General features: G+C 31.1%; 1 protein-coding gene across 5 annotated transcripts in view; it reads right to left on the bottom strand.

Annotated features, from left to right (window-relative positions):
- The window catches only part of Rbpn-5 (Rab GTPase-binding effector protein rabaptin-5), an 86441-nt gene that overhangs the window by 12753 nt on the left and 50123 nt on the right, over positions 1-23565 (bottom strand). For 3 of the 5 annotated variants that reach the window (XM_075364608.1, XM_075364609.1, XM_075364612.1), the window contains 6 exons: positions 18913-19032; positions 17163-17222; positions 13974-14025; positions 8879-9100; positions 3034-3248; positions 1921-2066 (listed from right to left, as the gene is read on the bottom strand). In XM_075364608.1, the coding sequence (XP_075220723.1) occupies positions 1921-2066; positions 3034-3248; positions 8879-9100; positions 13974-14025; positions 17163-17222; positions 18913-19032 (815 nt within the window). The remainder of the gene's footprint in view (positions 1-1920; positions 2067-3033; positions 3249-8878; positions 9101-13973; positions 14026-17162; positions 17223-18912; positions 19033-23565) is intronic. The other 2 variants (XM_075364610.1, XM_075364611.1) reach the window with 1 other exon arrangement.

Below are 23565 nucleotides of genomic sequence, written 5' to 3'. Positions count from 1 at the left end.
GCTTTTAGGTTGTTATAACAGTCCTGCAGCAAAAGAAGTTCTTACTTCACTCCTACAACCTCTAATTTCATGTTGCTACCTACTTTGGACATGAAAATAAATTAGGTACTTACGTATTAACGACATCGCAGCCACAGCTTTATTTAAAAACAAAGTAGTCAATCGAATTTCGGTGGAAAATGGGCCGAAACAGATTCAAAACAGAATATAAATGGTTATTTATATTTACTTATTTTATAAATATAATTTAACCAAATTTAACCTACGCTCGTTTCGCTCGCAAACCTTGACTAATTAACACTGTAATTTTTTGAGTATTTATTTAATAAATTGCAATAATTACTGAATTTATTAAATAAATACTCAAAAAATTACGGTGTTAATTAGTCAAGGTTAGCGAGCGTAGGTTAAGTTTGGTTATTATATTTATAAAATAAATATTTATTTATTTATGTTAAACTCTATATCGGCCCATTTTCCACCGAAATCCGATTTACTACTTTGTTTTTAAATAAAGCTGTAGCTGCGGTGGCGTTAATACGTAAGTACCATAAATTATGTAAAAGTAGTGTTTAGAAATGTAGAAAATGTTTAGTAATTAAATGTTTAGTAATGTAGAAATTACAGATTAAGAAGTTTAATGACAACTGAATGCATGATTAGAAAGAGTACAGCAGTATAAAGTAAGATTTAATACAGAAAAATAACAAGCAGTAATCACCAGGAAAATGTACACACTGATAAACAGATAGTTTGAGAAGATGAGATAAAAGAGGGTTGGAAGAACCTAGGAAGAATAATAGAGGAGTGTAAAGTAAACAGAAAAGAAATAAATGAAAAAGATGGGCAAGAGCAATTATTTTATTAATGTGAGGGGGATATAATGTGGAGTCAAGATGTATCTTGAGAAAGAAGGTGATATTACTGGATAAAGTACTTCCAAGTACGAGTTAGGGTAATGAAAAGAAGAGAATAAGCAGAATGTAAGCTTGCAAAATTAAATTCTTAAAATGAAGTTTGGAAATAACAAAAAGACAGGAATAGGAATGAAAAGGAAATTATGAAGAACAAAAAATACAGACAGCAAGGATCAGATGATATGAGCATGTATTAAAATTATCTTAAAATTGAAGAAAGTTCCTTTGGAACTAATTTCTTTTAAGCAGCATATAAAGCACAACTTTAATACTTAAATCAGTCACATTACTTTTCCTACACCAAATAGTAGGAATAATGAAGATGGACCACTGAATGAAAAATAGGAAGAGAAAAGATTATGGAGGTAGAAAAATTTTGTTATTTGGGAAGTAGAATTACTAAAGATGGACGAAGCAGGAGCAATATAAAATGCTGAATAGCACAGGCAAAACAAGCCTTCAGTCAGAAATGTCAGGAAAAGAGTTTTGAAAGTATATGTTTCGAGCATTGCTTTATATGGAAGTGAAACTTGGACGATTGGAGTACCTGAGAAGAAAAGATTAGAAGCTTTTGAAACTTGGTGCTATAGGAGAATGTTAAAAATCAGATGGGTGGATAAACTGACAAATGAAGAGATGTTGCAGCAAATAGATGAAGAAGGAAGCATTTAGAAAAATATAGCTAAAAGAAGAGACAGACTTATAGGCCACATATTAAGGCATCCTGGAATAGTTGCTTTAATATTGGAGGGACAAGTAGAAGGAAAAAATTGTGTAGGCAACGTTTGGAATATGTAAAACAAATTGTTAGGGATGTAGAATATAGGGGGTACACCGAAATGAAACAATTAGCATTAGGTAGGGAATCTTGGAGAGCTGTATCAAACCAGTCAAAGGACTGAAGACAAAAAAAAAATACCAAATAATTATAAATGCAGACATTTAAGTATTTGAAAAATGTAACAAAAAAAAAGATAAGTAAATTAACTACCACCATAATTACCTATCTAACTGCGATTGTATGTTTCTCCTTTCAGTAGTTAAACGATTTAGTTCATCTGTTACTTGTGTTTTGGTATTTTTAAATAGTTCTTTAACTTCTTTTAATGCATTATCAGCATCCTTTGCTCTTGTCTGCAATTCAAGTACCTTAAAATATACATAAAGAATCTTAACGTACTATAAAACAAAATATAAGTAATCACATGTCTTATTTATCATCTTAGGCACAGTTGTACACATTACAAGGAAAATACAAATATCATGTACAAAATACAGTATTACAATGTGATACAAACAATAAAAAAAATGACTGTAATGAAAGATAAAATATTATATACAATACATACAGATAAAAAAACTTTTTGATAACCTGGTTGATTAATAATTTACAGTCCCAGGTAAAATGGTAAACTGCATACTCTTACAACCTGATCATTCTGCAATATCTTTGTCAGGGAGCAGGATACTGAAAATTAAATAGTGTGATACTACACAAAGTATCAATAACCAATGCCATATTCAGTAAAACAGTTCCTAGAAATCACTGAAATTAAAAATGCCAGGTGAAGTTTCAATGAATTAGCATTCAATGATGCTTGTTAGCGTTTTTCAGTAGCTGAAGATACTGAAGTCACAATATGACTTCTTTTTTTTTTTTAAAGTGATCTTATTGTTGCAAAGTTCTTCTTCCTTAAGGTAAGGTACGGTCTTTCTTCTAGTACATACAGATTATGTAATCTGAATTTTTATAACTTATTTAAAATATATACTCATATTTATGCATATGGGATTTTTCTATATAAGTGTAGTAATATGGCAGTACATAGCCCTAAAAATATTCTAGAAACGTTTAAAACAATCTAACATATACGCTATTCAACAATACAAATATTTTGGTATAAGTTTTTCAGCATTGCCAACTGTCATTATAACACATTATTAATACCAACTTAACATTTTATATAACTGTAAAGAATATATAAGCTTGTATAAGCCAAATCCCTATACCTTTTTGGCTCCATTGGGGAATGTAACTTCATCATACAAAACATAAACAATATATAAAATATAATTTACAATAACAATCACTAGATTGCTTAATAGAAATAGATACCTCAATTTTGTGCAATTCTTTCTTTTCATTCCACTTTTGTTCCATATCCTTTCTAATTAAAGCTTCTTTAGCTAATTCCTCTTTACAACGTTCAAGGACTACCAATTGTTTTTCAAGATCTTTACATTTTTCTTGCATCGAAACTAACTGGGCTTCGTAGTTTATACACATATCACAACTCTTACTTTTATGATGCTGATCTTCATCAACCTGCACTGAAAAATTAAACAGGGAATTACCATAAAATTTACAGAAAAAAATCATCATCATATACAATTACACGTATTAGTTAGGGCCATCAGTTAAAAAAATTTTTTTTTGTGAAGTAAGGACATACAGATATATTAGTGTCTATGATTAGTTACTACTATAAAAATTTATAACTACAATGCACAACACATCATTAATCATAAGTAATTTGGTTCATTCATGAGATTACAATATTCATCGCTGAGAAAGAACATACTGATAATGGTTTTTGAATTAAATTAATTTAAAACAAATTATTATTTTAACATAATGCATGTATATCAAATGATGTGACAGAATCTGTATTAGGTGACGAGATGCAAGTCAAAAATCGGTCACAAAACTTAAGTTTATTAAGGAAAATTAGGAATAAATTAGTTTCCTTACTTTTTACCTGAGATTATACTGATGTATATAAGTATACTAAACTCTCTGAAATTCAACTAACATTCAGCAAATACAGGGGACATCTTCACAGAGACTGACTGTAAGTGAACATCAATACTCTCAAAGAAAGCAAATCTGACAGATGCCTTTTATAATTATAAACTTACCTGTGCCACACATACAAAATGGTTATGACAGATAGTATAAAACAACAAATTAATGTACTATTTTATGTGAGTAACACAGTCTGAGATGTGTGGTCATTGCGCCCTTGCAGGGAACAGGGCAGTTAATTGCCCTAGTAAGACAGCGCCTGCAAAGTGCGCTCCTTGTAGCTTGGTGAAAGGCTTTGATGCTGGACACTGGGTCGGAGGCAAATAATGCAGGTCGCACGATATAGCCCAGGCGAAGATCATGCATAATATGGTGTATGGTGACGCCTGAATTGGAGGAAGCTTTCGAGCATCGTCATCACCATATTGATCATTTGCGCCTGAGGCAGTTAAACCTTCACCATTCCCGGGCAGATACCAATGAAGTCATGAGGATCCTTGAGGAGTATGATCTCGAGCTCCTTTTGGTCCAGGAGCCATACACGGTCCGGGATAGGGTCCACGGGATTGAAGTTATTCATTCTCATGGGAAACGGCCACTCTCTGTGATCATAATCAGCTCGGTCTTGTTGGTGTCTTCTAGATGCCTCAGTTTTCTGACGAGCAATTCACCGTCGTGCAAGTCACAAGGGGTACACTTGATGTTGTACTGTTGTCAGGATACTTCCAGCTTGGATGGAGTATCAATGACTTGTTGGTGAAGTTTGGGGCAGATTCTGGACAGTTTTTCAGGCATCAGAAAGCTGGTTGCTCTGGATGCTAACGCCAAGTCTTCCGCCTGGGGTTCACCACTCACTGACCTCAGACACGCTGGTCTCGCACAGTTCGTTGAAGCTAGGAATCTCTACTTGGTAATGAGTTTTTTCATGCCATCAAGGAAGCCAAACTCAAGCTTTGGTAAGAATCCATGCACAAGTTGCAGCGCATCCTCTGGGCAGCTTTATGTTACTGGCCAAAGCCATTGCACTTGCTGTACAGTGTTCGATGCGGGTTTGGTGATCATGACCACACTTTAACATCTGTGATGACTTACCAGGTGTTCCTGGATACTCTGTTTCCAGATGCTCCAGAGGGTGAAGCAGAAGTCGGCGTTAGGGTGGGTGAGACACCATTCCCTGGCATATAAACTGTGGAACCCATAGATATAGGCCGAGTGGTTTCTCAAATGACTGTGAGAAAGGCACCGGGGATTGACCAACCTGACCCAGATATTTTCTATCATCTGCTGCCTGTCATAAGAGAGCCATTTGGCAGACAGGGTGCCTAAGCTGGGGTTGCTTCCCAACTTGTTGGAAGGTGGCTTTGGTGAGGGTGCTCTTAAAATCAGGAAAGGATCCGAGTGAGATCAGCAGTTATCCACCAATCAGCCTCTTGCTGGTAATCAGGCTGCTTGAAAGGCTGATTGTGGAACAGCTCTGGGAAGGCATCAATATGAACTCACTTCTAAATCAAGGCCAGTTTGGCTTCATGAAAGGGGTTGGCACCGAGAATTGCATCTTAAATGCACTTGCCGAAGTGGAAGGCGCCGACTGTAAATATGTTTTGGCAATTTTTATTGACATAGCAGCATTTCCTTCCTTGTTTTGGAGTTCTGTCCTCTATGAGTTGGAACACTGCAATGTTCCTGTAGCCCTGCAGGCCATAGTGCGTGACTACTTGTCTGATCGCACAGCTCTGTTTAAGGATGCACACCTAGTTGTGGAAAAGTCAGTCACCAGGGAAAGCCCGCACGGCTCCGTTCTCGGTCCCTTGGTGTGGAACATAGTATTTGACGGATATTTGGGGCTGACATTCCCGGAAGGGTCATGGCCCAGGCTTTCGCTAATAACTGCCCCTTGTTAGTTTGTGGTACTCATGACCACAGCTAGAAGATCGAACGCAGGCGGCTTTGTCAACCGCAGAGGACTGAATGGACATTCAAAATTTAAAGATTTCTAGGCCCAAGACGAAATTTATGCTTCTCAAGGGTGCAGACAAATTATCATACAGTAGTAACCCCCATATTAAGTATAAAGGCTGTATAATCAACAGAGTTTGAGTTCATAAATACCTAGGTGTTTTGTTTGATGAGAAGTTGCTATTTAACAAACACATTAGGCAAGTAGCAGCGGATGCCGTCTCTGTAATGCACAAGTGTAGGAGGATTGCTAGAATGGATTACAGGCTGTCGGGCCATCTTCTGTACATGGACAAGTCAATGGGGCAAGAGCGCATTGTTGGACTTTATGGGAGGTCCTTGATGCAGTTGCTTTGTTCAACCGACATCAGTAGTTTGCCTAAAGGAAAAGACTCCTACCGTGCTGCTGTAGGAAGCTAACCCAAGAAATATGGCTGCCTACCAGTTAGCTTAAGGCTCTAAGCGCTTTAATGGTGGACAGGTACTTGCTGGCATTCAGCGGCCTAGGCGTGGCAGTGAATTGCTGTCTTTGACGAGATAAATTTAATTATTGATACATGTTTTAGTAGTTGACAGGTTGCACCTACCCATTTTAGTGATATATGAAAAGTGGGCAGTGGGACACACAAGCAAGTGGTGTATGATACCATGCTTATTCCACTCATGCTCTAGGAGCTAGTTAGGACACTGGCTGCTAAACTGTTTCAAGGCTCAGTAGCCATTTGTGGCACAGACATTCGGTCTTATGCTTTAGGGCGACTGAACGGGGTGGTGGCAGGAGAAATGCCAAGTAAACCAATGTGGGTAAATAAACAACACAATATTAACAATAAACAATGAAGATCCCCATGATTATAACAATAAATAATAATTATGTTATTCACACCAAATAACATAATTAAGGTTATTTAAAAAAGAAAAGAAAAAAGTAATAGATTTAAAGCAACATTAAATTACCCCGTCTACATTGTTCACATCATTTTGTGAACAGAAGTAATATCAGTGTCCACATACACGACAAATAGTAATTTAACACAGCCAACATAAAAAATACTTCTTTGCAACAAACAGCCTTTCTTCTAAAACTTAAAATTTTTATGTTTAATTTTCATTCAATTGCATAGTAATATTTTGACCCAATTTTATTAGTTTTGATATTTTAACTATCTCACAAAAAACTACTTACATAGATGTATATGTTATAGCTACTTCTCTTTACATTTATTATAAGACTTATTACACTGTGCTATGCACTCACATTATCAAATTATATTTTGTTTTTTTATTGTAGTATGTTCATATTTATGTAAAAATAATAATTTTACAAATATAACAACATTCAGCGAAGAGAATAATACTTAAATGAACTGTATAAAGTATGAGTTTAGATAATAACAGGTTGATGAAAACAGTCACAATTCCAGATGATATAAAAATGCTAGGGATAAATTTTAAATTGAAATACATATATTATACAGTATTTAAATATTAATTTTAATCAAACAACCAACTGATCTCAGTTACTTCCATTGAAATAACAGGTTTACTGATATGAAAAAATTTGGTTTTGGCACAGTTTCCTACATTGCCTATTCCAACAAGCCATGCTGTTTTCAGCAATACATGGAAAAGAAGTGTCAACCTCATAAACGAATTAGGTCTATTTGACTCTGGATGGTACAATCAAGTAAAGACTCATGCCTGCAGTTACAGGTGAGAATAAGCCAATTTTCCCCCACAGGAATTCAATCACTCTAAGGAAAAAGCTGCATCAGAACTCAGAATCATATTATTAGAAAAGAGGAAACTAGTACGAAGAACACAAATACATCAAAATGTATAAAAAATAAAAAAGATGTAGTCTTTTTTATTTCTAAAAATGTCTGTTAAACCTGTACAGAATTAAGAATGAAAATAAAATTTTTATGCGTATAAGTTAGTACAACTTCCAAACAAAGTAAAACATTTTTACAAATGAAAGATCATTATAATTTATAAGAAAAAGTAATAAAAGAAAAAAAAAAATTTAACACTAAATGTTGAATTCCTTTCTTCATAGAATTATATTGGGGTTTATATTTTGGTAATAGTGCAAATTAGTTTTCAAAGTTTTTTACTGTTCCTATGCTTCTTTTAAGTGCCCTGAATTTAATTTACATTAAAAAGAATATCTATAATAGTTAAATTGTTCAAAAAATTACATTCTCAATTTTCAAAACATTCCATATGTCAAAACTTATAACTGAATCATATAAATACATTACAAACTTATTCACCCAAAAATCCAGTTTAACAGAAATGACTTTTGTAAAATACTTAACAAAATAACTGTAAAATATTCTTCTGTTACTGAAGTAAATATTTAATCACACATACAATTAAATTATTATGTGCAATGATAATTTATACATATCATTTTACTACAGAATTAATCAAAACAAATTAAAAATAAATTTTGTTTATAAATGTTTTGTGAAATAAAATAGTATTTTTAGAGCCTATTGTATGCCTTCAGCATGAACCACACTCGTTGCATCACTATACAGTAAGTCACCAAACTTCTGTCAAAACAGATGCATCAGTCTTTCTCTTGTTAAACACATCATATACTATATTTGTTTCCATTAGTCACTTTTATTTCTACATTAAACAGGTAACATTTTAAACATCAACAAAAAGGAAGAAGGTTAACAAGCCATATTAATAAACACAAGAGTTAAGTGTTTATGAAAGAGGAATTTTTAATTTATAACTGAAACAAAAATAGCAAACCCTTCACAAATTTTTATGTTGAAATGGTTTCTATATTATATACAGCATCTAATTAGAGTTTCTTTTATATGCGACAATAAAATTTGTATGTTCAAATATATTTTCAATTAATCGTTTCCTCTAACATTTTAATAGTAAAATAAGTATTGGATAAATAACAATATATTGTAAAGTAATAATATTATAACAAATTCCTTCAGCAAAGTAGCCTTATCACTTTCACTATTCTTTTTCAACAATAATGTGACATAATTCAATTTAGCTAGTTATATAAATGAAAAACAAAAGATATTTCCAAGTATAAACAACAATTAATATATAGTGAATTACATAAGGCACTTAACTACCAGACTTTTACACCTTCTTATATAAAACATAACCCAGTATTCTAACTTTAAAACATAAGATTACTGAAAAATAACCATACCTATTTGTTGAGTTGTTACAGGAAGAGCATTAGAAGAATTTAAGTTTACATTACTATTTATGGCCAATGTATCTTCACCATTAATTTCACATAATAACAAAGATGGTGATGTCGATAACTGTGGGAGTTGTTGAGAAACTAGTGTATCATTTGTCAATTTCTGACTAGAAGATGAAGAAGCAGGCGATAGTGCTACTGCTGATGGAATCAATGGTGATTGTTCTACAAAAGTAAAATTAGTCCATCAATTAACATCAAGATAAAATATGTTACGATTATGAACTTATACAGTTTAATTTAATTAAACCCACAGATCAAAGAATAAAGATAACTGGATGTAAAAATTTACTTAAAACTATTTCTACTTGGATCTGAGTCCATATACTGCAAAATCATAGAATATCTGCAATAATAGCTGACTGCTGAGGATGTTAACTATTAATTTGATGATGATAAGACTCATGGTTTTCTTGCATAATAATATTCTTCATTTCTCACATTTATAAGAACAGCTAAAATATCTCCTAACTGGTCATTTTTATTAATATAATAACATCTTCTACTAATGCTTGTTAATATGTAACTATGAGAAATAACTTTATACCATGACAACAAACACACAAGAAAGACAGTGGCATTCACCACAAATCTCTAAACCTAAAAACAACTATGACAACAGAATGAAATATTCTATACAAAGAAAACATCTATTGAAATCTAAAACAGAAATGTTTTAAATCAGCAACATTTAAATCTAATTAACAAATAATCGCACAAAAGTTGACATATCTCATCAGCACAAACTTAATACAATCAAACATGACTTCTTTTAAAACTTGTTCTTGATTTATTTGTATACATAAAAATGTATTAATGTATACTAAAACAATAATTTTTGTTTTTAATAAACTTGCAAATTCTTACGTTTGTATTTAGTTTCTGTGGATCTTAATCATAACAAAAACTGGCCAGTTAACACTTGCTAATGAAGCACTTCCAAACTTTCGTTTACATGAACTTTCTTTTTTTATTTTCACAAGTAGAACATGTCCTGAAATTTTTTGCATTCTTCATGGAACATCAGTGTAATTATGTACTACGACCAATTGGGTATATTGTTAAAACTAATTGTTAGGCCTACAAAGCATATACATCGGGTTGGCCAAAAATCACTTTTTTCTTTCAGAACTAAAACAATAAATAAAAACAAGATTTATTTTGTATAAATACATCCTCCAAGAAAGAATAAAAATTATCACATTTTACTTGGAAAGTCAGAGGAATATTTCTGAAAAACAATAAAAATTTTGAAAGTTTTACAATACTAGAAAATCACCTTGAGTGGTTGCAGCTATGCATGCAAAATTTTTGAAATTTGTACAGACTGGATCAATGGAAGACACCAGAAGATCAGGATGACCAAGATCTTCCAGAAATAATGAAAATATTGAGTCTGTAAAGAACAGTATATTGGAGGATGCTACAATTTTAACATGAAAACAATCCACTAAGTTAGGTTGTAATTGAATACACAAGCCTGCAATGGTTGTGTTTTTAATTTTTGATAATTGATTCTCATGTATTTTTAGTGCTGAATCTGAAAATAACCTCATTTTTTCCATCACATCAGGATTTTTTGCAAATCGCAAATTTCAAAATTTGTAAAAAGTTCAAAAATTATAAAATGTGATACAATAAAAGATATAAAACGTTTTTTTATAATAAATTAATATAAGTATTCTCTTTTTTGGCTTATACTATTTATTCTCATAGCTAAACAGTGAGTGGTCTGAAAAAGAGAGCAAGGGAAGGGGTCATTGACTCCCCCCTTAATTTCTAATGAAAACTGCCACCAAATAAGCCTAATTTCTATTATAGTACATTTTTAAATTAATTTATTTTTATTTATTTAATTAATTTTTATGAGGAATGTCATGCCTTTGGAAACCACTCCTCCTCTTCATCCACCCTAAATGACGAAGTATATAAAATACTTACAATTTTATTCCATGTGTCGAAGTTTCTTTAGATGGCTTATACTCTGCTTCATGATTTTTCTTCTATGTTCTCTATAGGATTCATCTCAGTGAAACATCCAGTAAAAAATAGTCTGCCATCATCATAGTAGTCCATTTTCTTTGATACCTACCGCCTTTCTATTTCTTTCATGTCCTGATGAAATCTCTTGCCCATCTCTTCGTTAACAACACCCAGATTTTCAGGAAAATAGTCCACATGTGAATTTAGGAAGTGAACCTTCAAGCTCATAGAATTGCCTAAATTTTTGTACTTCTGCAGCATGGTCTCAACAGTTGATTTGAAGTTTGGATCCTTCTTATTGCCCAGAAACTTGGTTATGTCTTTAAAGGCTTCCCAGGCTCCTTTTTCTGCAACTGCAATTTGTTTTTCAAAATTGCCATCTTTAAGAAGTTTTCTAATGTCAGGACCAATGAAGACACCTCTTTTAGTTTGGTAGTTGATAACTACCAAAAACTTGACTGGAAATTCATCACACACGTATTTACCTTCTAAGAATTTACCTTCTTTTGGTAAGGCTTTGACAAATTGCTTCATCAAGCCTAACTTGACATGCAGAGATGGAAGAAGAACTTTATTCAGATCTACCAGAGCTTTTCGAAGCACATTTTTGGTTCCAGGCTCAAATGAAGCTCTTTTTGGCCAATCTTTCCTTATCCAATGATTTTCTATGTCTCTGCTATCCCATTTGCACAAAAAACAAGGAAATTTTGTTTATCCTCCTTGCTGTCCCAGGAGCATCGATATTATTTTGAGATTGCCGCATGTACTCCACTTAATGATTGTTGTATTTAGTTTTATTGAGAACAAATTCCAAATTATCGTAACCCTTTTTTAAATGGACAGAATTCCAACGATATAGACAGATACGTATTCTCACTGTGACGGACAACTCTGAGGCTTTTTTTGGATGAATCTACGAACAGTCTCCCATCGGTATTTTCATACGGAATGTTAAATCCGGAGTCAAAAGTCCACGTATATCAGTGCAGAAAACTAACTCTCCTTCTTCCAAAAAAATATAGAAGAAAATCCCTTTCTCTGTACCTGAACCAGTAAATGAGGTGCCAGCTGCTAGCAGGTTCTTCTCTTTAAGCCTCAAACCAAGCAATTCTGGATTTTCTTTGGTCAGATGTAAGTCTTGAACCAAATCATTCACTTCAGACTGTGAATAAAGCTCTGGTGCACAGTTATATCTGGATTCGTAATCCTTGATGTTATCTTCATTTAAATCACTTGTGGAACCATCTTTTCAGGTAAATTTTCTGGTTGAATTGGCACTGGTACATCTGGATCATGAGGAACCAAAGCGTAAAGCAGATGGCATATTAGGATAGACGATCCTTTTTTTATTATTCAAATTGAAACCATGAACAACAGTCAAACAAAAGTAACAATCATTGGTATGATTTCGTGGCTCTCGCCAAAACACTAGAACTTCAAATCTGAACACTTCTTGTTCACCCTTTGACCACCATATAAGTCCTTTAACACATGTGTAGCAAACATAGTGGAGGGCCCAAGTTTTGTCTTGATTTCCTATTTTAACTCTGAAATATGTGAAGTACACTTGTCGAAACTTATGTTTCTTTTTGCCTTTCCACCATTAACTCACCACAAATGTTACAAAGAGAATCTGCAGAATGTCTGCAACCTCTTAAGCCATTTTGAAAACAGAAAGTTTGCTTTATGGCCTGAAAATATATTTTCCATGACAAAAATGTATTTGATCACAGAGGACAGAAAAAAAACTCGATTTATGCAAGCTGATGGTTGAAATAGCATTGATAGTATAGATGCATGGTGCATGAATGGCATTCACAGCTACCAATAAACATGTTACATCTTGTTAAGTCTTGTCACAACCAGTCGGCCAAGCTCTACCACCATCTCATCTTCAACTCTCCCACTCCCCTCTTCAGACCACTCAATTGTTTAGCTATAAGAATGCATAGTATAAACCAAAAAAGTAAATATATTAATTTATGATATAAAAAAACATTTTATCACATTTTCACAAATTTTAAAATTTGTAATTTGTAAAAAATCCTGATGTGATGGAAAAAATGAAGGTCATTTTCGGATTCAGCACTAAAAAATATGTAGGAATCAATTATCAAAAGTTAAAAAACATTCCATAACCCAAATTTTGCAGGCTTGTGATATCATTACACAGAATATTGCTCAAGGATTTAAAGATGTTTCCTTACAAAATTCAATTAGCCCATAAAATGGACTCAAACAATTATGTATTATGCCTGGAATATTGCTGACAATTTATCAACACTGACAATTCCTTTTTGCCTAATTTGAGCTTTTCCTCAACAAAAATCATCAGGCTGTATTACTTTGAAGAAATGGTGTTTCGGTACAGTGAATTGTGACAGATATCAACAACTACCTAAGTAATTTTTCATTCCGGATCTTGGAGATGACATCAAAGAAGCTGGTTCCAGCAAGATGGAGCCACTACCCATACCAGTAGTGCCACAATGGAATTCCTTTGGTAAAAATTTAGAAACCGAATAATTTTGAGAAATTTAGATTTTTGTTGGCCTTCAAGGTCACCCAATTTGATGGGCACAACTGATTTTTTCTTAGCAGCTTTTATGTAAATAAGCCAAAAAATTTAAAAGAGCTAAAAAAACAACATTCGAGCCGAAATAGCAGCAATATCAGAAGAAACATTGGTTTTAACTGCACAAAATGTGTTAAAAAGAGCTTGAATTTGTGAACACATCAGAGGTCAGCATTTAAAAGATATTACTTTCAAAACCTAATTCAGTATATCGTGTTTTGACTGAAATCTAATTTAAAGATAAAAAAATTAGTTTTGAGTTAATGTGTAATGTTTTATTTAAAAAAAAAAAAAGTTTAGAAGTTACTTTTGGCCAACCTGTATGACCAATTAAAAAATACAAAAAATTGGATAACAGGAAACTACATTATTTAATTAAAAAAATATTAATTATTTTTTTATTAAAAATATTTAATATTTTCAGAGGTTTATTAAAAATATTTAATAAAAAAATCCTGACTTATGAGCATTCAGACTTACCAGCTATATTCACCAAATTTGCTTCCTTTTCTGTTAAATTGCCAACAGCAGTCTGAAGCATAAAAAAAACTAATTAAAACACAAACTAAATCAATAGGTAAAGGTAAACATTATTTCATTAAAATTTGTGATAAAAATATATTTCTTTGACTTTTTCTTATCAATCAAATGAGTGAAAGGTTGGGATCTGAGTGAATGATTTATAGTTCAATCAGATCCCTTCATATGTTACACACTGTGCTACAGAAGGATAAGGGATTTTTAGGGAAGCCTGACACTAATTCTACAGGTTATCCTTTCCTTCCCTGACTGTTTAATAGATTTAAAAGCAACTTTAACAACTTACTAACCCTTAATTTAGAACCAAATTCAAAAAATTGAAATAATGAAAAAATAATTATTTTATAATTTTTTTAAAGGAATTTTGAGTATTTACTTTTGTTTTAAATAATTTTATTTAATTTTACATACTTTTGGTTTCATTTTAATTTTACAAAGTTCATATATATAAAAACAAATATTCAAATGAAAAAACCATCCTCTGAATCTTCAAAAAAATTAGGAAAGAAATATAATGGTACAGGAATGAGCTAATATTTTCTGGAATTGGAAGAGTATTATTTTTTAGTTTTCAAATTAAATTAATCTTCTTGAATGTTTACATCAAAAAAATCCTTTCAATATAAGAATGATATTATGGCAAATTACATAATTCAACTCTAAAAAAAGTACAAAAGTAAGCTTCAATGACAACATGAAAATTAAAAACATCTTCAAATTGTCTGTCTGAAACTATTTATTGTTTAAAAAGTTTCCTACTTAAGTTATAAAAAGAAATACAACCAAATCACCAGAGAGTAATTAACTGTACAAAATAAAAAAAAAATGAATATCCAGTCCATTTACTGAACAATAAATAAGAGTTGAATATACATCAAAAAAAAAATTTCATATGGGTCAAATTGGGAACCTCCTCTTTTTTTTGAAGTCTGTTCAAAAATAACTTTTTTTATTGGGCAATTTATTATAAAAATGGTAGAAAGCATGGAACTTTAAGGAAGATAAGGCACAAAAATGTATTCAACTATATTTAATTAATAATTTATCATTAACTTATAAATTACAAATTAATTACAAATTTAATAAATCTTTTAACCCCCTACTGAGTGGATACAGAATACACAATGGGTTGTTCCCAAAAAAAAAAAAAATAACTAAATTGATATGCTGCTTCACAATATCTGTCACAGTCTTGCTAATGGAAGTAACACATAAAGCTCCAATATGTAAGAGTCATCACTTAGCTTTCCCCAAGAGCATGATGGCTCATTATACATACCTGTCTATATGATGAACAAAATGAAGGTGTCACTTGTTTGGGTGATATGAACATCCCCAATATTTTTGTGAGCTTGGATTATTGATGTACAACAGTATATTCAATTCAGTAAAGAAAGCAGTAGTAAATGTCTTTATTTCGCCTTCTACAATAAGCCAGGAATAGAACGCTTGTTGTCCTTGGGAATGGCAATGTAATCTTTGTGAGTTAACTGCAATTCATATCAGGATGGTTAAAACGATTTTGTTTTTAACATAAAAATAATTTCAACAAAATCTCCTGTAATGGTAGAGATTGGCATAATTTAACAGATCGACCAGTCATGAAAATACTATAAATTCATGAAAATATTATGCGTATTTATTCTTAATAAATGCGTAATAATGATTTTTTAATTAACTTAAATTAAATTTTTTCCCAATATCATGATTATGTGAATGTTATTAAGTTAAAAGCAATGTGGTATTCACAATAGGAGGTGTGGTTCACAAAAGTATGGGCCAATCAGTAACAAAATGAGAATAGCTGAGATAATGAAAAATTTATTAATGGTTTCAAATACATATTTACGTTGTTTTTCTACATAAACACAATTTTGTTCCAAACACTTGATATTGTGAAACAAGCTTCTTTAAACCCACTGCATAAAATTCTGCCTAATGAGATTGTAGCCACTATTGCATAGAGATTTTCAATACTTAACTTTCCTTGAATCGTTGAGACGCCAGCCAGTTTTTGAGGTGTAGGAAAAGATGGTAGTCAGTGGATGCAAGGTCAGGACTGTAAGGGGATGATGAAATATCTCCCACCTGAATTTTTGGATTGTTTCTGTTGTACATGCAGTCGTGTGTGGACATGCGTCATTGTGAAGAAGAAAAATTCCTGATCTCAGCATTCCCACTTGTCAGTTTTGAATGGCAAGACAAAGTTTAGAAAGTGTTTCACAATAGATTTGTAATCTGATGGATGTTCCAGGTTCCATGAAATCAATCAGTAGCACACCCTTTTGGTCCCAGTATACATTTGCCATGAGTTTCCTCGATGCTGAGTTTGTTTGAATTTTTTTTTGGTTTAAGTGAACCAGACTGACACCATTGGATGGATTGTTCTTTCATCTAACCATTGACGTACAAAATCCTCATTTCATCATCAGTGACAATATAGGAAAAAAATTTGTCTTCCTCATGATTAAACTGGTCAAGAGAAGCACGTGTATGTTATTTTGTAATCTTTGTGACCACTTGTCAACATTTTCAGCACCCTTTGTGCACACAGTTAACAATAGCCTAGAGTGTCAGTCATGATTCTCAATAATGTCATCTTTGAAAGTTCTGGAAATTCTAGAAAAAGATTGCTATCGTTAAGTGAAGATTTTCTCTCACTTTTGCATTTACATGTTCAACAAGATCATCAGCCTGGACATTAGGCTTGCCACTTCTCTTTCCGTTGTGAACATTTGAATGGCCTTCCATAAACTCACAGCACCATTGTCTAAATTTTCCTTCATTTTAATGTGGTAGGCTCATATGTTTCATACAACCGATGGTGAATTTCAGTACCATTATATCCTTTTGCATTTAAATCTAATCACTGATCGAACTTCACAGCTGGCAAGATTTGTTATTACCACACTTAATTTTAGCACACTGTCTTGCAAAGGCAAACAACAATGAACTAACTGAAATTGGCAGTTACATGCCTAGCAGACCTATTAAAGCTACTGCACATGAGCAAACCAATCAGTGTTGCCAATTGCTATTTAGAACTCATCAGCCCTTACTTTTGAACCGCGCCTCGTAGAATGTTAATAACTTTATATATACTTTAATCATGGATATCTGCTTACTTACATTATCATCTGTCAATGCAGCTGATGGCAAAAAATTACTTTCAGATGGATGATAATGTTCCTGCAAAAAAACAAATAATCTAATTATAAGTAAAATGAATCTTACATAAAATACAAATGTAGGAAAACTAATATTACTAAGCATATGAACGGCAGAGCACAGAAATTTGAAATTTAGTAGAAGAAAGAAAAGATACAAGATAAAGCTTGTTTTAATTTTTGAAATGTACCTTTATAGGAAAGATGTAAAAACATTACAAATTTAGAAATACAACACACCAAGGATAATGGTAGACGACAATGTACCTATAAAATGAAGAGAATATAATAGTGAGATAAAGTAAAGCTGAAGTACATAATATATCTGAAATAGAAAAAAATTTAAATTCAAATTAGAGAATAAAAGAATTACAAACCGTTAATAAAAATAGATTATGTAAAAACTTACTGTTTTAATAAAGGTACATGGGAAAAAATATAGGAGAATCACTAAGACCTGTAATTGTAGGAATAACGAGTTAGAAATATGGTAAAAAAGAAATTAAAAACTTGAAAACAACTTGAAAAAATGAAAATGTTTTGAGGTGATAAGGAGAAAAACGTAGAAAAATCTTGTAACAAGAAAAACTAGTTTGGCATCTCAAATACATCCTAAGTAAATTTCATTTCACAAATTTACAGATTAATTAAGTAAATTCTATTTCATAAATTTATGGATTGGGTAGATATGACTGCAACTACTCACTGGAGTGTACTGGGAAGTTGCAGTACTGTTCTCAAGGGCTTTTTTGCCTGTAATTATCAGACTGACATTTTATCAAAAACATACATATATTATTAAAAATATGTTTTGTTTTATTGTTTTACAGGAAAAACACTTCAGTGTTTGAATTTGAATTTAAGATTACCCTTTATCACTTAGCTGCTATTGGCCTTTGTTAAGTAAATATTATTAAATAAATAACCAATTTGATTATGTTACTTTACAACTATATAAAACTATAATTTTTTTTATATTTTAAGAATACAACTAATTATATTTTAGGGGTTGTCGATTGTGATGATCACTTGACACCTCCAGTAACATATTCTGATCTGTTCTGCAATTTCAGATACTCTTAGATCAGATACCCATCGATCGCCTTCAAGAATTCTCAAACCACGTGAATGTTTTTGTCTGTAATGCTGGTCTGAAGATGGCAATCGGGTTCCTGATTTTCCACTCATTCTCATCCCTCCTTGTACTCTTTATGCCAGGCAAACACACGAGTTCTTAACAATGTTTGGTCCCCAAACTGTGCAGTCAATCTCTGGAAAATTTCAATCACTTGAACTCCTTCACAAGCAAGAAATGTTATAATTATGCATTATGCAATGGAGGGGTGCACCTGTTGCTCCAACATCGTGAGCGTTACTGTTGAATTGGATGGGAGTGTAGAATGGCTGGCTCTCCCTACTCCTAATGACCCCACCCAAGCATACTAAAAGCACGGGCCCAATCCTACCAACCATAAACACTCGGGAACAAAAATCCTGTTTATATTTGATTTACTCTCATACATAAGGTAGAAAACATTCATGAATTACAATGCTACTTTTTGTGCCTTTAATTCATTTAAAAACATTTATTCAAAACATCTTGAAACAGTGCAGAAACATAAGGAAAAAACCCAATAACTAATGAAACTAACATTAATTTTATAATGTTAACCTGGAATTATTTTTATTAAATTATTAAAAAAATGACTAACATCATTTTGTTGATATTTGCGTAACAAATCATCAGTATGTCGCAATTTATCCTTTAGAGCTTTTATTTCTTCTTCAAGTGGTATAACTAATGAACGCAGAACTTCAGCATCTTCCTGTGCCTGTAAACATAAGAAATCATACCACAAAATAAGAATAAACCTTCCTGGAAAAATAAAGGCCTTGTCACAATTAAAGTTCATTTAACATATTTGTTCACCATCACTCAAGAGTACAGTTTTATTTATTTTTATTCATTAAGGGTAAATGAAAATTTTTTAATAATACAGTATAAAAACTGCAAGACTTTTTGATGATAGAGGAATCTGTAGGGCCATTGTGGAGAAGATCAAAGTTCATAATGAAAAGAAGAACACAAACAATTTTATTTTCAGTAAGATAATATTTTATTAAAAGGTCTAACTTCTCTAACATTACTGATTTTGTAATTATTGATAAAACATATTTACAATTTTTTTTCTTTAATAATTAGACCATTCATTTTATTTACAAGATTTTCCAATAATTAAAGAGCTAAACAACAACAAAAATTATTTATTCAATGACAATGAAACTAATGTTATTTTTCATCATAATTCCTGGCTGCATTAGGCACTCACTTGTGAGCTTTTTTATCCAAGTAGTAAAGAATTGTTCACTTTAATAATCCGAGCTATTCTTACACTACATGATGGACCTGCTCAATGTTGCTGAACTTATTACCAAATAAAAATTCTTTGAGAGGACGAGACAAAAAAAATGATTGTGCAAGATTGGGACTATAAGGTGGATGTAGCAACACCTCACTTCAAAATCCAATTTTTGAAAACTTCCTGTATCATTTGAGTGATATGGGGGCAGGCATTATCATGCACAAAAATTAATCTTTTGAGAGAGAACCACGATATTTCCTCTTTACACAGCTTCCACTTTATTTTCTAGTATATCACACACAATAGTACTCAATATTGATAGTGCATCATTTTTCCAAAAAATTGCAATAATTGGTCCTTTACAGTCCCAAAACATTGTCAGCATCACTTTACCAACTGATACATAGGTTTTGAATTTTTTTGTCAGACAAATTCAGATGTTTCTGCGTTTGGTTCCTGACAAAATGATAAATCCAAGTTTCATTACAACATGTTATAGCGGTCTAAAAAAGATTTACCTTTGCTAAAAACTGTTGTTTAAGTGCTGTAGAAATATGATTTAGGGTGTCTGTGATTTAATGACACCACACTGTTCTTCCATGATACATCTTTCAAGCGAAACCAACATTTTGAAATAAATAAAAGAGGTTATAATAACAGAAATTCTTTTAGAACAGCTGATACTTCTTACATGATTCATGTCAACTTGAACGTCAGAAAATTTCAGTTTATTCTATTAAACAGGTTTTTCTCTGTTACCATTTGTCTCTAATTATTTAATGACCATTGTACTAAAATGTGCATTTTTTTAATGTAAAAATGTTTTTAAGAGCAATTTCCATAGTACAGCAGCACTCTGTATTTAAATAATCTGTCATTATTTAATAAATTATATTCTGAATTAAACACTAATACGCCCATAAATTTTCTTATAAGGTTGAAAATATATTTTTTATTCGTTGTAAAATTACGTGCGAGGGTGACAGCACTGCCATACATAAGTCTAAAACAACCTTTATATCATTTATTCCTTTTTCATTTTTTGTACTCTATTATTGTTATCTTTTATTATTACTATTATTATAAACATATATATATTTTTTTTTTTTTGTAAACTATAATCTGATTATAGTAAAAATTACAAATAACATTTCTTTCTATATATTTTAATCCTACCTTAAATCTTAAAATCCTATTTCATCTTGTGTAATATCATCAAATGTTATTCAAAAATGTATAAATGCCATATGCTCAGTAGACCTTCCTCAAATCTGCCTTTAAAAAATTAATCTGAGAACTAATTTTGCTTCTTATGTTAAAATACTTTGCTGTAGAACAAATTGTTCTTTATTTAATAAATTCTTCTGTATCTCAATTTTTTTTAAGGTAACCTACTCAATAATTAGTAAGCATTTAAGTTGTTAAATGTATATTTTCCATGAATTGCATTTTCTAATGATTATGAAATTCTGTATTTGAAGTAGAAACTTTTAAGCATTTAAGCGATGTAAATAATAAATATAAGTAATACCACAATGGGTGAGTTTTTGTAGAGACTACAGCTAAGAAATAATTTCAGAAATAGAACTGTGTTAAAATAGTTAAGGGTAAAAAATATATAAATTTTTAGAATATGAATATTTTAAAAAGTCAAATCAATACTGTTGATTTTTTTACTTTTTTTCATATTTTTAGTTAGAGAAGTTAGGGTTTTTTTGTACTACCAACACATGTTGTAAATTATATCTTTTTATTTAATTTTAAAATACTTCATGTCAAATTTTTATGTCATTTTTAATTTTGATAATACATGGGGAAGATTTTTAACAAAATTAGAAAAATGTATAAATAACAATATGCATTGGTAACATTGGATAAACTAGTTTAATTATTAAATTTTTCATTTACAATCATATCTTACAAATAAAATGAAAAATGTCCTAAGATACAGTACTAAATAAAATGAATGGTTTTTAATAAACATTTGAATTTTTTTATAACGGTAATCATTAATAACACTATTAATTACAATTTTAAGGTGAAATGCAATTAAAATAACTGCCACACCACATTTTCCACAGTTTCATTTCTAGCATGATTTTTGAACTTCTGTAATTTTGGTTGATAGTATTTCAAAAGAGTGAGCAGTTATAAAAAAATTGAAAAACATTTTCATGGTCAAATTTTACATGAAATCATGCACAATCAACTTGTTATCTAAACAACTGGAGTTTATTCAAGATGACAAATCCAAGCTGGTGGACAGAACTTTCAAAATTTCTGTGAAATAGTATGTTTACAGATGTAAACATTTGCACCTGTTTGTAAGTCACATTCAGTTTTGTCTTATGAAGTAATCTTTAGACTTTTCTAAAGCCTGTAATAAACAGCAAAGGTACACAATATTTTCTACAGTGAGAGACAACTTAAAATCCTATTTTACTTCGTAGTAAAAAATTATTAACAGATATGTTTCTACTGCAATAATAAAAATTTTGGCAAGATGTAACTGTAATTTATGTGTAACTATTCAATTTGAACTGATTCAAATGCCATCAAAGCATTAGGATTTTAAAAGGGACTCACCTAATTAAATAAAAATGTTTTCACCGAGCTTCCAGTCATCAGTTAATTACTATTTTAATAAACAATAGATAAATTATAATATATATATATATATATATATATATACATCATTATGATTATGTACTAAGATATCTCAGTCAATAAGCAAACAATAATTCATAAAAATAAATATTATAAAAGGATACACATTTATATGGGTAAGAACAGAAAAAACATCCAAACATAAAACAACTAACATGCATTATGGTGTGTATAATTATGACTGATTATTAAGTAATCCAAGACACTCAAATAATAAACACCATGCTCATTATAACAGATTTCATCAAATTATTTGTAGCATTAATTTTTTCTCAATAAATCCAATTTGAATAATGTAATGCAACATTTTTCTACTGAGTAAAGACAATCTATGCATAATGAGTGGTTTCCTACAAAACGTACATTAATTTGTTATTTTACACACTTGCCTACTATGCTGATATACAGTAATTAAAACACCAGAAAACAAAAAAAAAAAAAACATTTAATTTCTCATTTGCCAATAAGCCTGTCATGGAAAGTTTTTTATTATTCTTGAAAACTGCTGAAATAACAGTTGTATTGTGTTGGATCATATACAATCATTTTGCTATATACTGAAATAAGTGGACTCGTGCGAAAATTTCACAACATGAAAAAACATAGCTGTACAATGACTGACACAATATATATGGCTGGCAATGGTGACTTATTTGTGGTGATTGAACATCAATGAGCCAGTGAAACAAATTTGAATTTTAACTAACTTTTTGCACTTTCAACCTTCTTCACTTCTTTTTTGTCTAAAAACTGTTTAATACACACCTGGGGGGGGGGGGATTAGCAGCAATACCATACTTATGGGGGTTTGTGTGATGTTTTATAAAAGGTGCACAACTGTCATCTTTCTTACCATATTATTTTTTATATATATATATATATATATATATATATATATATATATTTTATTTTTTATTTTTTTTCTCAAGTCAATACTTGTAAGACCCATATTCCTCTGTAACAATATATTGTATTTTTTATAATCAAGAAAACACAATCGAATGCTGCTGACCTTATTAATAACAAACATTCTGTATCTGATAATCAGACAAATTTGGAAATAGTGAATTTCAAGAAATTTAATTTAAATAATAATAGTAGTAATTTTATTATTTATTTAAAATAAATAATAAAGTTTGGACATTTTGAAGATATATATATATATAACGCCACTGTTTTTAGATAAAAATAGATATAATCAGAATGTATACAAATAATTTCAAATCCACTCAATAATGTAACATTAGCTGGCCAGGTTACATGTATAAATCTTATAATTATTTTATTTTTAAAGTTAATTTTAAATTTTAATTCTTAATTGACGTCATATTTAAT

Source organism: Lycorma delicatula, chromosome 4 (assembly GCF_047948215.1).
Source record: "Lycorma delicatula isolate Av1 chromosome 4, ASM4794821v1, whole genome shotgun sequence".
Classification (NCBI taxonomy): domain Eukaryota; kingdom Metazoa; phylum Arthropoda; class Insecta; order Hemiptera; family Fulgoridae; genus Lycorma; species Lycorma delicatula.
This window is presented reverse-complemented; position numbering and strand designations above follow the sequence as displayed.